Here is a 15,506-nt window from a genome sequence, read left to right as displayed (position 1 = left end):
GGAGGAGGAGGAGGAGGAGGAAGAGGAGGATACAAATATGGTTCTGCTGTATCGTGCTTTGCGAGGTAGGTATTGTGATTCTCTCTCTCTCTCTCTCTCTCTCTCTCTCTCTCTCTCTCTCTCTCTCTCTCTCTCTCTCTCTCTCTCTCTCTCTCTACGTATGCATCCTTATTTACATTAGTCAAAAATGAATAATCCACTTACATATTTATTATTCTCTCTCTCTCTCTCTCTCTCTCTCTCTCTCTCTCTCTCTCTCTCTCTCTCTCTCTCTCTCTCTCTCTCTCTCTCTACGTATGCATCCTTATTTACATTAGTCAAAAATGAATAATCCACTTACATATTTATTATTCTCTCTCTCTCTCTCTCTCTCTCTGACGTCCTGCAGGAGGAACAGTGCTGGGTCGGGTGGGGACACTCCTAGACGCACTGAGGAAGGAAGGGGCGTCGCCGAGTATCACACAGGACACGGGCGCCACACATGTAGTCTTCGGAAACCACAGAAGCCAAGGTGAGTGGTTCACTGGTACAAAGGAGCGGTGTGAGGTGTCTTTCTGTGTTGTTTCTGTATTTCGCTCCTTACCTTCCGTTTTTGTGTGTGTCTATCTTACTCGCTATTTGTTTACCTTCTTCCCCCCCGCCTCTCTCTCTCTCTCAGGCACCTTGAGAATTGAACTCCCACTGAAGGTGATGTTCTACCCCGAGGACGACAGCAACAGCGCGGCAAAGGAGGGAGGGAATAGGAATGAAGAGGAGGAAGAGGAGGAGCAAGAGTACACAGAGCCGTTAATTGTATATAATCAACATGAAGAGATCGACCTTCACAATCTCCTGGAGGTGGCGGGCACTCCGGAGCATCGAGAGGAGGACAACTGCTCGTATCTCCTGCCGCAGCGCCCCGTGAGTAACTGATTATGCTTGACCTTTGAGTACTTGGTGTGAGAGAGAGAGAGAGAGAGAGAGAGAGAGAGAGAGAGAGAGAGAGAGAGAGAGAGAGAGAGAGAGAGCGGTTATATAAGACTGCATGAGAAGAGATACTAGGAGGCGTGTTTGTCTGTAATGTCGGTAACTGCTGATTTACGTACAACTTTAGATAAAAATTTAACACTGAACGATTCCAGGCTTGTCCCTCCATCAGCTTCACACTCTGGCAGGCCTCTCAGTACACTCCACTCCCCATGTGTCCTCCAAACATTATTCATTTTTAGTTTAACATGCATGAAAAACTGGTGATGGACGTCGGTGAATACAAATAAAAAGGCCTGCTAAATGAGTATTCCCCAATGCGGTGCCACCACGGCTAGTCACGGTGTCGTCTTCAGTCAGTCTCTTCTTGGACAATGGCAAACACTTGGCTGCTTCTCCCTCACGTAGAGCGAGGACCCACCGCGGCTGCTGGTGAACCTCCTGCTGGGGGAGTCGTGGACGCCTTTTCTGGAGGAAGTGCTGGCCGGCCTCGCCCTCCAGGACTACCCGAAGGAAGCCATGGACGTGTGGATATATGGTCAGGTGAGGAGGGGGATGCGTCTTACATAAATGTATCTTAACAGGATACAGTAGAGCCCGGTGTGTCTCGTCTTTTAATGTTGTTGTATCTTTATTTGAAAGTATGTTTTCTTTACCTATACGATTTATTCAGATAATTGCAACAATAATTTTTTTCCATTCCTTAGCAGTGGTAATGAAAGCACTACAACTGGTGTTCAATACCGGACTGCCATCGTAACACCACAATTAAATTAAAATATTGCATAAGAGTTTCATGAGAGGAGAGCTTCCAGAGGATGGAATTTCACTTTCATTAGAGAAATACCAATAGAACGAAAGCATTAATATCTCCCCATGCTACCTACTATATCAGATGAAACACAGGTGCCTCATTGTCCTTTACATCATGAAGTGTACGCAATGCCTCTTCAAGGAAGGCAAGGTTGGTTACACTACTTTAGTGACATCTGCTGGGAACGTCACCTGTACCTTCAGTTTCTATTTCATTTCTTCCTTCCCGCTACAAGAGAAAGGAATTGAAACACCGCTCTAAGGCGTTATTAAGTTTATTAATGGATAGAAGAATATACAGTATACTTTTGTTAAACAATAAGCCCAACCTTGTCTAGGGAATGTAGTTAAGATAAGTTTATATTTCATTGTGCTATTGGGATGTGACCAGAGTGGTGCGTGGTGCCAGCGAGCAGAGCTGAACCAGGGCAGTGCGCATCAGTAATGCAGGGCGTCTCACTTCAGACTGGCGTGCAGGAGGCGGAAATCTCGGTCTTTATTAAGGACAACAAGGGGAAGTACTCGTCCCTAACGCTCGCCCTGGACCAGACGCCGGACCACCACCTGTTGAGGTGAGCTGCTTCATTTTTTCGGTTATGGGGATGCTGGAGCCGAGGACTGTATGTGTGTGTGTGTGTGTGTGTGTGTGTGAGAGAGAGAGAGAGAGAGAGAGAGAGAGAGAGAGAGAGAGAGAGAGAGAGAGAGAGAGAGAGAGAGAGAGAGAGAGAGAGAGAGAGAGAGAGAGAGAGAGAGAGTCTGATTGGTGATCAGTCGCTCGAAGACGCCGGGGTTATGTAGCCAAAAAGCCATTAATTTAGGAATGGCCGTGGGCCGCTGCAGCATACGCGGGAGTGACGGACAGCCTGCGTGGCGGCTACCAGTACATGTCAGCCTCTGGGTTGTTCCTCCAGTACATCGCTGATCTGGCCGTGACCTCGGGGTCGTGCACAGCCATCTTCTTCCAGTAGGTGTCAGCAAGCCTGGCGTACTCCAGGCTGCGAGGAGCCATGCGCTGGTACTGTATAGCCATGTACGTCATGGCCTCGGGATCGGCAGCGGTGGCCTTGCGAGTCTCCATGGCTGCCTTGGCCGCCCCCTCAGGGTCCTCCACTGACATCAGCCGCCAGTACATGGAGGCTTGGGCGGCCGCCCGAGGTTGTAGACCAATCATGTGCCGCCACAGCATGGCCGCCAGTGTGGCGTTGGCGTTGAAAGTAGGCTGGGTGGGCGGTGGCGCCTGCCTGGCATCCGGCGCTCCCAGCACCAGGACAGCTGCGGCGACAGTACACAGCACCACCCTGCAAGACACCTGTGTATTGTACCCGCCTGTTGTCGATGATACTAGTCTAGCTACCCAGTTTCTCTCTCTCTCTCTCTCTCTCTCTCTCTCTCTCTCTCTCTCTCTCTCTCTCTCTCTCTCTCTCTCTCTCTCTCTCTCTCTCTCTCTCAAATGGAAACCATTAAATTTCATAATATTTATACTGTTCAAAATGGGATTAACTGGAGTGCCCAGGTTCCTCCGTGCGTTAGTGTGATGTGCGATGCCGTGACCGCCACTTCTTTGAGTGGAAAACTTGTCTGACGTGACGATTGCTTCTAACGTGAAATGTTAATCGAGAGATAAATGTTCCTTCAAAAACTACAGTTTGAAACATTGGGTATGGCGTGACACACACACACACACACACACACACACACACACAGTGAAAACGTATAACACATCACATGGTCGACTTTGATTTCAGTTACAGATATCGCTTTTGTTTTTTCGCTCCTTCCTCTAACTCACTGAGTCGCATTGGAAGACAGATGCGGCTGCAACTTCTGACAATTAGCACAACTGAATGTATTTATTGCCACCATGGAGAAAAAGTCAGACATGAAGAGCGCGTCACGCGGGTTCTGCGGGGTGACTCACCTTGTGACCATGGTGCGCGGCGGGAGATTCTGTGGTGGTAGCGCCGCGCCCTCCGGTCTTATAGCAGCGACCCGCGTCACCTCATGATGTCACCTTGCCCCAATGTACTGCGTAACCTCTTCACCTGAGTGCAGGGGCGCGGTGCTTATTCGCGAACCACGAGCGTTAAGGTCAGCACTCGAATATACAACAATGTGTCCTCCAGGATCACCACTCCGAGGGAATAACTACCCCGTTAAAACACAGTTGGAGCTCAGTAGCGTCCGGACGGGAGGACAGTTGACGGTCAAGCGTAGGTCAGATACGTGGCCAAGATTAACGAGGTGGGCGAAACAGTGGACGAGAGCAACAGCAGGACTCCTAGTAAGGATAACACTCCTCCCTAAACAGATGCTGTAGTGGGCGTGCAGGAACGCCTCCCCGCGCCACACACCAATCTACCTGCAGCCTCGTTATATAACAAGCCTTCACTTTCATGTATTTAGTGCAGTATTCCTTCAAACAAACTTCTCCATCCCAAAACTGTGTGGAAGTTTGAAGCAAAATTGAAGTGAAAAGTACCCAGGAAAGTAGTCACGGTGAGCGGCTTCACAGTGGAAGCCAACCGTTATTCCTGGCGACGCCCCTGCCCACACTCCCCCGGCTACCGCTGCCCTGCCACACCTCCTACTGAACCACGACACTCACTCCCCCACCAGGCACGCAGGACACACACACCAATACACAAGTCATCATGCAAAGTGGAGATGAACTCTTTTCTTACATACAGACTGACTCAAGGCGGGGATTATGTTGCTTCTGCCACCACCACTTCCCTGCTGCCCCTGAAAGTAATTATCTTTTGTTTCTCTCCCGGAATGGTTTGTCTGTCACTTTTATCTTCTCTTAACTCTCTCTCTCTCTCTCTCTCTCTCTCTCTCTCTCTCTCTCTCTCTCTCTCTCTCTCTCTCTCTCTCTCTCTCTCTCTCTCTCTCTCTCTCTCCGTAAATATGATTATGAAACCTTTATGATTTTCAGAAAGTAACCTATTTTTACATGAAACAGTACGTAAGAAAAATTAAATAAAAATGAGAACTGTACCAGAGAGCGTAAACAAACAGTTAGGGAATCAGAGCAGGGAGCCAAACCTCAGGTGCAGATTGAAATAATAATCACTGTCCAGGAGGCAGTGGTCGTGTGTGTGACAGCGTGACGGCCCCGCCATTATTATTATTATTATTATTATTATTATTATTATTATTATTATTATTATTATTATTATTACTACTACTACTACTACTACTACTACTACTACTACTACTACTACTACTACTACTATTATTTGTTGTTGTTGTTGTTGTTGTTGTTGTTGTTGTTATCATAATCATCTAGTTCAGGAGCAAAGAACTATCTATCTTACCCTCATTCCTGTATTAACACACGGTCAATTTCTCCCACATCCACTGACTTTCCCAAAACCGCCCTGGCCTCTCGTAGACTGATCCCATACTGGCCTCTCGCTTCTCGTATTGGGTTGGCCTAGACCAGGACTGCGTGACCCCTTAGTGTGTGGAACCCTGTATGGGCTGAAGTAATGTGTTATTATGGCTCGGTCGTGCTCACCAGGCGGGGCAGTGCTGGTCTTGACGCACACCCAAAAGGAGAGAAAAAGAAAACAGGAGACCCAGATAGCGAGAAGGGACACGTCAGGGAGTACCGTTTCAAAGCCAACACTCCTGACCAACATCTGAACTTAACTCAACTCAACCTCAGAGGCGAGTGTCGGTGGGAGCGAAGTGACTCTCAGTGGTCAGTGTTTGTTGTGAGGCTGGAGTGGTGATGGAGCAGCACCAGCCACCACTCACCACACCCAGCCAGGTCACCTCTTCACCGCCTCGCCTCAGTGCCCTTACTTACCTTCCTTCTTTTAATGGTAATGTAAGCTGATGTTCCAGCAAGTTAGTTTTTAAAGGGATGGGTGGAGCTTAGGTCCGTACTCTGAAACGCCTTGCTCCCTCACTATGGCTATTTGCAAAGGCCACAGAGATGAATATCCGGGTTCTCAAGAGTGTTTCTTCTGTTATTGATGAAGAAATCTAGTTAATCTGTCACTAGAACAATAAAGACACTCTTAAATCCGGTGTAAATTCAACTAGAACCTTTTGAAAGTAGTGGAGGTGCGGCACAGAGGTGTTTTAGAATATGGACTCTTCTATGCCTCGTACTGCTTGGGCTGTGGGGATGAGAAAGGAACGGAGGGAAGAAGAGAGGGGCGGAGCAGGCGTGGCAGCACTGGGAGGCGGATTGCTTTTTCTGGGTTGGGTAAACCAGTGAAGTAGATGCCGCTACATGACGGTGGTGTGTAGTCCCGAGGGTCCAGGCACAGTGCCCGGTGTAACGTGAAAAAGAGAAAAACGGGAATATCTTTGGTTTGGTGTGTGTGTGTGTGTGTGTGTGTGTGTGTGTGTGTGTGTGTGTGTGTGTGTGTGTGTTGTTAAGGGAAATCTCTCTCTCTCTCTCTCTCTCTCTCTCTCTCTCTCTCACTCTCTCTCTCTCTCTCTCTCTCTCTCTCTCTCTCTCTCTCTCTCTCTCTCTCTCTCTCTCTCTCTCTCTCTCTCCTCGGGCAGATGGAATAATTCCTTATGCTAAATAGAAAAATGTGCTACATACGTGGGTTCGTCTGGATCATAATTTCACCTCGAGATTAATTTTGAAGGCTGCGCACTGCGGGCATTGCTGCTAGGCGCAGGCATGGTGAGGGAGGGAAGGGAGGGAGGTAAGTGCAGGCGGCAAAATGTTATTCTGACGAGAAACTCTTCATCATATACATATTCTCTCTTTTTTCACTTACTTTTGGAGCTAGGGAGAAAAGGAAAAAAAAAAAAAAAAAAAAGACCCTCGTGGCCTCTACCCACGAACAAAGAACGTAGTGCAGTTTTGAGAATATTTCGAAACGAGCCTGTGTAGTACATACAACATTTTCTACTCAAAATAACATATTTTTCCACCTGTCCGAGAATATGCTTCAACTGGTTTGACACTGCATATCTAACGTTGTTGGAAACTTTTAGGAAACATCGTGGTATATTTACACTCGCGCGCGCGGGCACACACTAGCACACACACACACACACACACACACACACACACACACACACCACACACACACACACACACACACACACACACACACACACAACACACACACACACACACACACACACACACACACACACACACATCTGCGCCGAACCCGTCTCCAACACACACACACACACACACCACACACACACACACACACCACACACAACACACAGAGAGAGAGAGAGAGAGAGAGAGAGGAGAGAGAGAGAGAGAGAGAGAGAGAGAGAGAGAGAGAGAGAGAGAGAGAGACGGTCCCAGTGAGGATGTGCAACACTTCGCTGTGTCGTGGCAGCGCGAGGCAGTAACAGCTCACCTTTCCTCAAAATGTGCATACATACATACACCTGGATTTTTGTTCTCATACAGTTTAGTTTCCACAGAAACAATTCTGTCCGTGTGACCGCGATCTGTTCTAGACCGTGCAGCTCTGGGCTCTATTGGAACGTCCTTCTGCATCATATTCTTGTATATAGTATGTGTACGTCTGGTATACTTGCATGTGTGTCGACAGAAAACTAAAAGTGAAAAAAAAAATTCAATTATTGTTCGGATTTTTTGTTACAAAATTTGGAGCCATAACTCTTTCGCATTCATTTGCCTGTGCATCTATCTATCTATCTATCTATCTATCTATCTATCTATCTATCAAAGATTTCAAAACTTTTATACATAAAATATAATATATATATATATATATATATATATATATATATATATATATATATATATATATATATATATATATATATATATATATATATATATACACATATATATATATATAATATATATATATATATATATATATATATATATATATATATATATATATATATATATATATATATATATATATATATATATATATATATATATACATATATATATATATACACGCATATGAGATTAGCTAACATACTAAAATCTCCTCTCTTTGCATAAATCCTGACTAAATGAATTATTTTGTGGTCATAAATATTCATGTTTCATGTTTGTTATTTGTGTCCTGGTCGCCAGTTGCTGCCCCACACATTCCCGTGCCGACCTTTGTGTGGTTAAAAGAAAATTTATTATTTTCCTGTTAGTTATCTTGTGTGATAAATATGTTCATTAGCTCCTGTGTGTGTGTGTGTGTGTGTGTGAAGTTTGTATCACTGCATGTATTTCCTGTGTTTTGAACCATTGTGTGCAACACCATCATGCGTGCAATGCGTGGCCTCTTGGCAGATCCCGGTGTGAGGCTGCCAAGTGTTCCCTGGTGGTGCTGATGGAGGCCCGCGCCTTGCTGGACTACCCTGCCACATTCAGGCTTCTCTTGGACGCCGACAGGTGAGTCCCCGCGTCACACACGCACACCTGCTGGAAAGAAGAGAAAGAAACTGAGTTAAGGAGCAGATGGAGACGTGAAGTTGTCTTTTGTACTGGAGGAGGTAATGTTGGTGTCAGTTAGGAGCAGTAGGTGGATGGTTTTTGAAACGGTAAGATTTTTTCCTTATATAGTTAACTGATTAATAAACGTAATAACATTAATAAAAACGGCAAACTGATCCCTCTACCCCCCCAAAAAAAATGATAAAGATAAAGCAAGTGTTGTTCAAAACCATGTAGAATATACGTACGTGTCTCTCCCCAACAGACCTGTGGTGGGTCCGCTACTGAAGGAGAGGCAGGAGGGCGGGGAAGTAAACTTTGTGGTGAAGAAAGGCGAGGACATCTCCCAGTGGGACCACCTGATCCGGAGCCGAGGTGTGAGGTAATGTTGTTAGGTCGGTCATCTCTGGATGCTGGCGGGGCTGGGGCAGCTCCCGCCCCTTCTTTACTGTATCCTCTCAAGCCTGTGCGTCACGTGTAGCAATATCAGCCTTTGTCACGCTGTCTTTTAATGTTTCCTTATTCTAGCTAAAGAGTACATGATATGAGAGTACTTCACGTTTTTATAATTTTTTTGTTATAATGCACGCGCTCTCTATTTGAGGCAGGAAAGATCTGAGGATAGCTAAGTAGACATCTATCATTAAGACAAACCAGAATCGTAATTGTCTGCCAAGACTATGATTATTCGTGGAATCTTGTACTGAAGACTTGTGATACACTACTGTGTGTTGTGTGTGTGTGTGTTGTGTTGTGGTGTGTGTGTGTGTGTGTGTGTGTGTGTGTGTGTGTGTGTGTGTGTGTGTGTGTGGTGTAAGATCAAATTGTGTTCTTTTCATTGTCGCTCCCACTTCTCGCCTCACAGGGCAACGCTGAGGGTGGCGGAGGTGCAAGCTCTCATAGTGGTGCACCGAGACTACCTGGAGGACCTCATGTTGGGGCGGCAGGTGAGGGGGAGGCAGGGAGTGTGCTGGACGTGGAGGGGCAGGAGGTGACGAACAAAGCAGAGCGGAATAGGGGAGGCTGACGTTGGCTTGTATTCTTACACGCTATGAAGCCTCATAATAATTTTTTTTCAAAGACTATAGAGATGATAGAGCGTGGTTTCATATGTGTTATTTTTATTGATAGTGAAGAATCCTTGTTTATCTACCCATCCAACTATTCATGACGCCTCACTCACTCTGGTTGCGTCCCTGAAGGAGGTGGCCACGGCAGAAAATCCTCCACCTATCCCTATCCAAACATTTTCTTCCGGTCATTTCAAGCACTTGACCTCCACTGACACCTTCATACGTGTGCTCCTTCATCCTACCCTTCTACCTTCCATGTGACCTTCCTCTCCTAATACCTTCAACTTCCTTCAGTTAAACTTCCTTTACAGACTGTTCGCTCTTCATAGCCTCAATAAAGCCTTGCCATCTCAGTGTGTTACTTTTCACCCCACTCCGCCATTCCATTATTCAGCCACTTGCTAAGACGCTGATCTCTCACACACACTTTCATTGCTCTCTCCCTCTCCCATCCTGTCACTCCACGCGCCCGTTCAGGCAACTAAAATCCACAGCACGCACTGTCGATTGTTTGCACCTTATTCCATTCATTACTGTAGGCAGGAAAATACTACTTCTTAAATCATCACTGTAAACATGAAATTACCCATGAAAATCCCAGTAACTACCACCATAATCTGCTAAATGTAGTGGAGATACGACGCTGAAACGATGAAGAATACTGTGTTATGTGGAAAGAGGCGTCAATCCGTCGAGGTAAGAGGGTAATTCCAGGATCCGTGTGTGCAGTGAATGTTTGTATGTTGTGTCCTGTGTGTGTCAGCAATTCTCTCGTCTTACCAGGTGGAGCAGTACATCAACACTTGGGCGAGGGCTGGTATTCTGCTTGATCCCCGCGGCCACAAGGAGGGCAAGCTACACCCGGACCTGTGGGGCTTGACGCACAACCCAGTGGCGTGGAGGCGGCGCTACGTTCATCCAGACCTTCTCAACATTATCTGGGGGGAGGCAAAGGCGGAGGAGGTGAGAAGTAGAGCAGATAATGCATATAATAGAGGTGACGGAGGAGGTGTATATAATGTACTGGTATTAAAGGACGAAAGGAATGCGAGTAACGAAAGAGATGGTAGTGACGGTGGTGCTGGTGGAGGGAGGAATCGGCGGTCGTGTAGACGGCACGAATGAGGTCACGGAAGGTCAAAGAATGGAGGTATGGGTGAATATAGGGGATGATACAAAGAGCAAATTCAATTAACTGGAGTGAAAGAACGATATGAAGGTTGTGTGACAGATAAATGGATAGACTAAATCCGATTAGGAGTCGGGAACAGAGAGAGAGAGAGAGAGAGAGAGAGAGAGAGAGAGAGAGAGAGAGAGAGAGAGAGAGAGAGAGAGAGAGGAGAGAGAGAGAGAGACCTACTAGGAAGAGAACGTTACCGTCTAATCAATGGAGTACTCCCATCACCAGTCGTCCCTCCTCTCTCCTCAGGTGGGCAAGGACCTTTACTACGTGCCTTTCTTCAAGGAGCGCTTCTGCCGCGAGCTGGTGGAGGAGCTGGAGCACTTCGGGCAGTGGCAGCACAAGGACATGGTGAGTCGTGGCTGCCTACATCAGAGAGAAGGGAGTGGGGCTGGAGTTGTTGAGGAAGAGGGAGAAGAGTGAGGAAAAAGTGTGTCCAGATGTTTTGTGTTAGGAAGAAAAAAGGGAGATGGATGGAGAGAGAAGGAAAAGAGGAATGAAAAAGTGAAGGAGGAAAGGAGATGATCGGAGGGGAGTCATAGAAGAAGAAGGGAAAAATAAAGGCGTGAGCTATGCTGCCTGGGTGTGTCCATAGCTACTTTTTGTGTTACGCTGATCTCTGGCTTTATACTACTGTGTATAAAAGTTGATGGCATAGCGCTATATGAGCACCGAGCGAAGGAAGGAGCTGGCATGCAGTTAGCAACTTTAGAACAGTAACCTTGGAAAAAAAGAATAATAAGATCTACAGCACATCGGCGGAGCGAGACGCTGAAGAGTCATTTAAAGGAGGGGAGCTGGTTTGGTGAAAGCTTTGATTCTGCCCTGTTTAATGTATAAGGCTGTATGAGTGGAGTCCTTCTATGCATGGACGTCTTGCTCCATACAAGAACGAATATGGTACCTGTGTAGAGCTACAATCTGAGGGCAGGAAAAGTGGAGATGACACGGAACTTGTAGTTTCATGAAAGCTGTTTTAGCAAGAGATGTGAAATGTGCTTGTGTGTGTGTGTGTGTGTGTGTGTGTGTGTGTGTGTGTGTGTGTGTGTGTGTGTGTGTGTGTGTGTGTGTGTGTGTGTGTGTGTGTGTGTGCTGCAGATAACCTCCATTCAGCTAATCCTCACGAGCACCAACATCTGCAGGATGACCGTGAGGAGTCGCACCGCTACACCAGCACCAACATCAACCTGAGCCAGATCGACTATGCGGCGGAGTACCATGTGGTGATCAACACGCTGCACAAGGTGGGCGGCGAGGGGCAGGGTGGCTATTGGGGCGGGCGGTGCGGGTTAATCCAGTATTTTGAAACACTTCCACTGCGCACCTGCCCTGTAGTTGAAATGACAGGTTTTTAAGGCTGTTTTTATGATCTCAGTGACAGATTAACGGTATTTCTACATTACTAACAGGTAAAACACTCTTGAGAACCCAGCTAATCATCTCTGTGGCCTTGGGAAATAATCATGGTGACAGAGCAGAGGGTTTCTGAATAGGGGCCTCAGGATGGGGACACTGGGCACGGGGAGAGGGATTTATGGCGCGTCACCTCGGAATGGGAGGGCGATGGCGGCGTTATCGGGGAGGCATTAGTGTGATTTGACTCCCTGCAGCAACACAGGTGGTGGTGGTGGTGGTGGTGGTGGTGGTTGTGGTGGTGAGATCTGTTTCAAACCATACGAGGTTCTGCTATTGTGTTACATATGGCAGGGTGACGTACAGGGATGTAGGGTGTGTGAGCAAGTGAAGACTATTAAAAGACTAACCCTTTTCTCCTCGACGCTATCAGATTAAGCTCCGTATTGAGAAACTCTTTGGAGTTTTCAAAGGACTCTCTTCAAAGACAATAGAAATGATTAGTCAGCTTCTGATGGACGTTTTTTATTTCCTTAATGGTGATAAAGGACCCTTGTGAAGCTACAACTACAATCACGAAAACACCCTTTGACTATTCCATTAACGCCCATTACAGCCTGTAAATATAGTGGAGATAAGGCGCCGAAATGTTTTTTTTTCTTTCTTTCTTTTTCTTTTTTTTTTTTTTAGAATGTGGCACTAAATTGTCTGATCAGGTCGTATATTGTATTAAATATATTATTTTTGGGGGGAAACGGTTTTCAGATGACCATATCTTAACGAAACAGCGCCGGTTCACCTCTCTTGTTATGGCATCAGGAAAATTCATTGCTTATTCATTCAAGGAAAACTGCGAAGGGAAAATAAATGTCCCTCATTAAATATTTTTCATCGGAAGTTTGAAGCTTGCGAAAAAAAAAAAAAATGTTATCTTTATAGTGTTATGAACAGTAAGGCGTGGAGGAGGACGGGAGGGCGTGCGTTAAGGTTGACCTGTATTTTGAAACGCTTTGCTCTCTTATAACGACTGTTTTCAAAGGCCACAGAGATGATAACCCGGGTTGTCAAGAGTGCTTCTCCTGTTCACAATGTAGAAATATTATTAATCTGCCACTAGAGCCATAAAACACTTTAAAAACCCTGTGTCACTTCAACTTAAGCCTTTTGAATGTAGGGGAGGTGCGGCGCAGAAAATGTTTCAGAATATAAGCCTATATGGGGTGAGCGCTTTGAGGAGAGACACGACGGAAATCACAGTTAGGAGAAAAAAGTTCGATATATCCGTGGAAATATTGAGCTGAAAAAGAATGAGTGATGGATCCTGCCAGACATCATCTCCTTGTCGTTATTGATACAGGAAAGTGGCTTCCATAACACGAGAGAGAGAGAGAGAGAGAGAGAGAGAGAGAGAGAGAGAGAGAGAGAGAGAGAGAGAGAGAGAGAGAGAGAGAGAGAATGTACAATGTTTCAGTGACTCATATTTGCACCACACTCTCTTTAAAAGTTCTGTATCGGAGAGAATACGAAATCAACCTCCCATTCCCTATTACCTTTCTTTGTGTCCATCCAAACAATTTTCAACAGAGCTCTGAATGATGAGACTTTCAGACAGGTTAGGGGTGGAGGTCAAGAGATAGAGACACAGATATTATGAACCACAGTTATTCCCGTCTAGTAACTCCCAGAATTCTGAACGTCAACAAAGGAGAACCGTAATAGTAGAAAAGTCAAGCGACGCAAGACCAGAGGGTGACTGTCGGTGAGATCCTTGCCTTCTACTTCCCTCAGGAGTTGCTGGCCACTTTGTACGGCGGTTACCGGGCTGAGGGCAAGGCGTCTCTGCTCTTCGTACTCAGGTACACCGCTGCCACGGACTACAACACCTTCACCTACCACCTGGACGGCGCCACCTACACCCTCAACTTGGCGCTCAATAATGACTTCACGGTGAGCCTCGGTGCTGGAGAGGTGGTTGAGGTGCTTGTGGGGGAGTGTCCGATGTATGCAAGTGTACAGTGCTTAAAGGAGTGTAATGTTATTCCTTTGAAACTTTCAGTAAAATAGTTACTTATTATTCACACTGTCTCTCTCTCTCTCTCTCTCTCTCTCTCTCTCTCTCTCTCTCTCTCTCTCTCTCTCTCTCTCTCTCTCTCTCTGCATCTAACCATCTTTCTATCTACCTATCTATTCATCTATCTATCTATCTATCTATCCATCTATCTATCTATCTATCTATCTAGCTAGCTAGCTATCTACCTACTTATCTATTTATTTTATCTATCCACCTATTTTTTATCTATCTATCTATCCATCCACCCATTCATTTATTTATCTATCTTTCTATTTATTTATTTACCTATATCTTTCTATCCCTCTAACAAGCCATCTGTTTACATCTCTATACCAACGTCACCATCTGTGCGGCAGGGTGGCGGGCTGGAGTACCGGCTGGGTAACAAGCTGTTTGGGGAGGAGAAGGAGCTGCTGCTGCCTCACAATCGCACTGGATGGGCGGTGGTGCAGCCCGACCGCCCCTACCACCTCCACCACGGCGTGCCCCTCCTGTCCGGCCGCCGCTACGCCCTCATCGCTATCGTGGACACCAATGACGCAAGCAGCAAGGGCGGCCCGCTGTGGTAGTGAGCTGGCTAGGGAAGCACTGCGGAAGGAGACGAGGATGGTTCAGGGTCGTGAGAGAGAAAGAGAAGCGAGGACAGACAGGTAAAGGGAGTTAAAGGGTAGTTAGGTTATTGTTTTGGTATGTGTAGTCATTGTTATGGTTGTTATTGTTGTTGTTGTTGTTATAGTATTAGTAGTATTAGATGTTTTTTATTGATGTTTTATGAGATGGAAGTACCTTCGTGGTGTTGTTTTGTAGTGATAGTATTTGTAGTACTTTGCTTGATGTTATTGTTGTTAATGCACACATAGGAAGAGAATGGTAACCCGTAACCTGTCAGTGCTTATGAGAGAGAATGTTATTATTTATTGCCGATGCGTTCCTTGCTGGGTGCTTGGCTTGGGCGTTCGTTGATTCTGTACGGCACAACAAATATACACAGGGGAAGGAAGCAAGTTTGTTCCCACGCTCTACCTCAGCAAGGCAATGGTGAATGCCGTACACTGTGAGGCGAAGGGAAAAGTTGCCTATAAGCTTACGACGGAGACAAATGGTGATTCTCCTTAGCCATTGAGAACATCAGAACATAAGAAAATAAGGGAAGCTGCAAGAAATCATCAGGCCTACACGTGGCAGTCCATGTATGAAACTCATCTACCCATTTCCACCTGTCATCCTCATCCATAGATTTGTCTGATCTTTTCAAGTTCAAGTAATGACTCAGCACTAACAACCTGATTACTGAGTCCATTCCGTTCATCTACCACTCTATTTGAGAACCAATTCCTTCCTATCTCCTTTTCAAATTTAACTTTTTTCAAGCTTGAATAGTGAAGGTGACGCGAAAAGTGTTTCCTCAGAGGTGTGGTGAAGGAAAGAGTAGTCACAACATCCAGAGCACCCGTGACCCGCCGCTCCCTCCCTGTATGGCTCCAAGGTGAAGGTCTTTGTCTCTTTGGCGTCACGCTCGCTGAGGACGCCTTTTGTTCTCATTCAGTTGAATGCATATCGCTTGATGTGAGTGCGAGGTGCAGCGATGCCTTTATAAAATTTGTCTCGAATTGGTTATTTTTTTTTTCTCATCAGAAA

General features: G+C 46.0%; 2 protein-coding genes across 3 annotated transcripts in view; one reads left to right on the top strand and one right to left on the bottom strand.

Moving 5' to 3' along the window:
• LOC135103267 (uncharacterized) overlaps positions 1-15,475 on the top strand; it is a 21,106-nt gene extending 5,631 nt beyond the window's left edge. For both annotated transcript variants that reach the window (XM_064009312.1, XM_064009316.1), the window contains exons 5-17: positions 1-65; positions 389-511; positions 659-900; positions 1,375-1,509; positions 2,245-2,351; positions 8,048-8,149; positions 8,457-8,573; positions 9,057-9,138; positions 10,048-10,227; positions 10,694-10,795; positions 11,587-11,688; positions 13,586-13,744; positions 14,225-15,475. The exon at positions 1-65 is cut by the window's left edge and continues 498 nt beyond it. In XM_064009312.1, coding sequence (XP_063865382.1) covers positions 1-65; positions 389-511; positions 659-900; positions 1,375-1,509; positions 2,245-2,351; positions 8,048-8,149; positions 8,457-8,573; positions 9,057-9,138; positions 10,048-10,227; positions 10,694-10,795; positions 11,587-11,688; positions 13,586-13,744; positions 14,225-14,437 — 1,729 coding nt within the window. In that variant the 3' untranslated portion in view covers positions 14,438-15,475. The remainder of the gene's footprint in view (positions 66-388; positions 512-658; positions 901-1,374; positions 1,510-2,244; positions 2,352-8,047; positions 8,150-8,456; positions 8,574-9,056; positions 9,139-10,047; positions 10,228-10,693; positions 10,796-11,586; positions 11,689-13,585; positions 13,745-14,224) is intronic.
• Positions 2,432-3,793, bottom strand: LOC135103353 (uncharacterized). The gene is made up of 2 exons (XM_064009414.1): positions 3,698-3,793; positions 2,432-3,077 (listed from the first exon to the last, which is right to left on the bottom strand). The coding sequence occupies exons 1-2, from the start codon at positions 3,706-3,708 to the stop codon at positions 2,654-2,656; spliced, it is 435 nt and encodes a 144-aa protein (XP_063865484.1). The 5' UTR covers positions 3,709-3,793; the 3' UTR covers positions 2,432-2,653.
• Positions 15,476-15,506: the final 31 nt, after the last annotated feature.

This window comes from Scylla paramamosain, chromosome 1, assembly GCF_035594125.1.
Source record: "Scylla paramamosain isolate STU-SP2022 chromosome 1, ASM3559412v1, whole genome shotgun sequence".
In the NCBI taxonomy this organism is placed as follows: Eukaryota; Metazoa; Arthropoda; class Malacostraca; order Decapoda; family Portunidae; genus Scylla; species Scylla paramamosain.
Note: the sequence above shows the minus strand (reverse complement) of the source record. Positions and strands in the feature narration are given on the sequence as shown.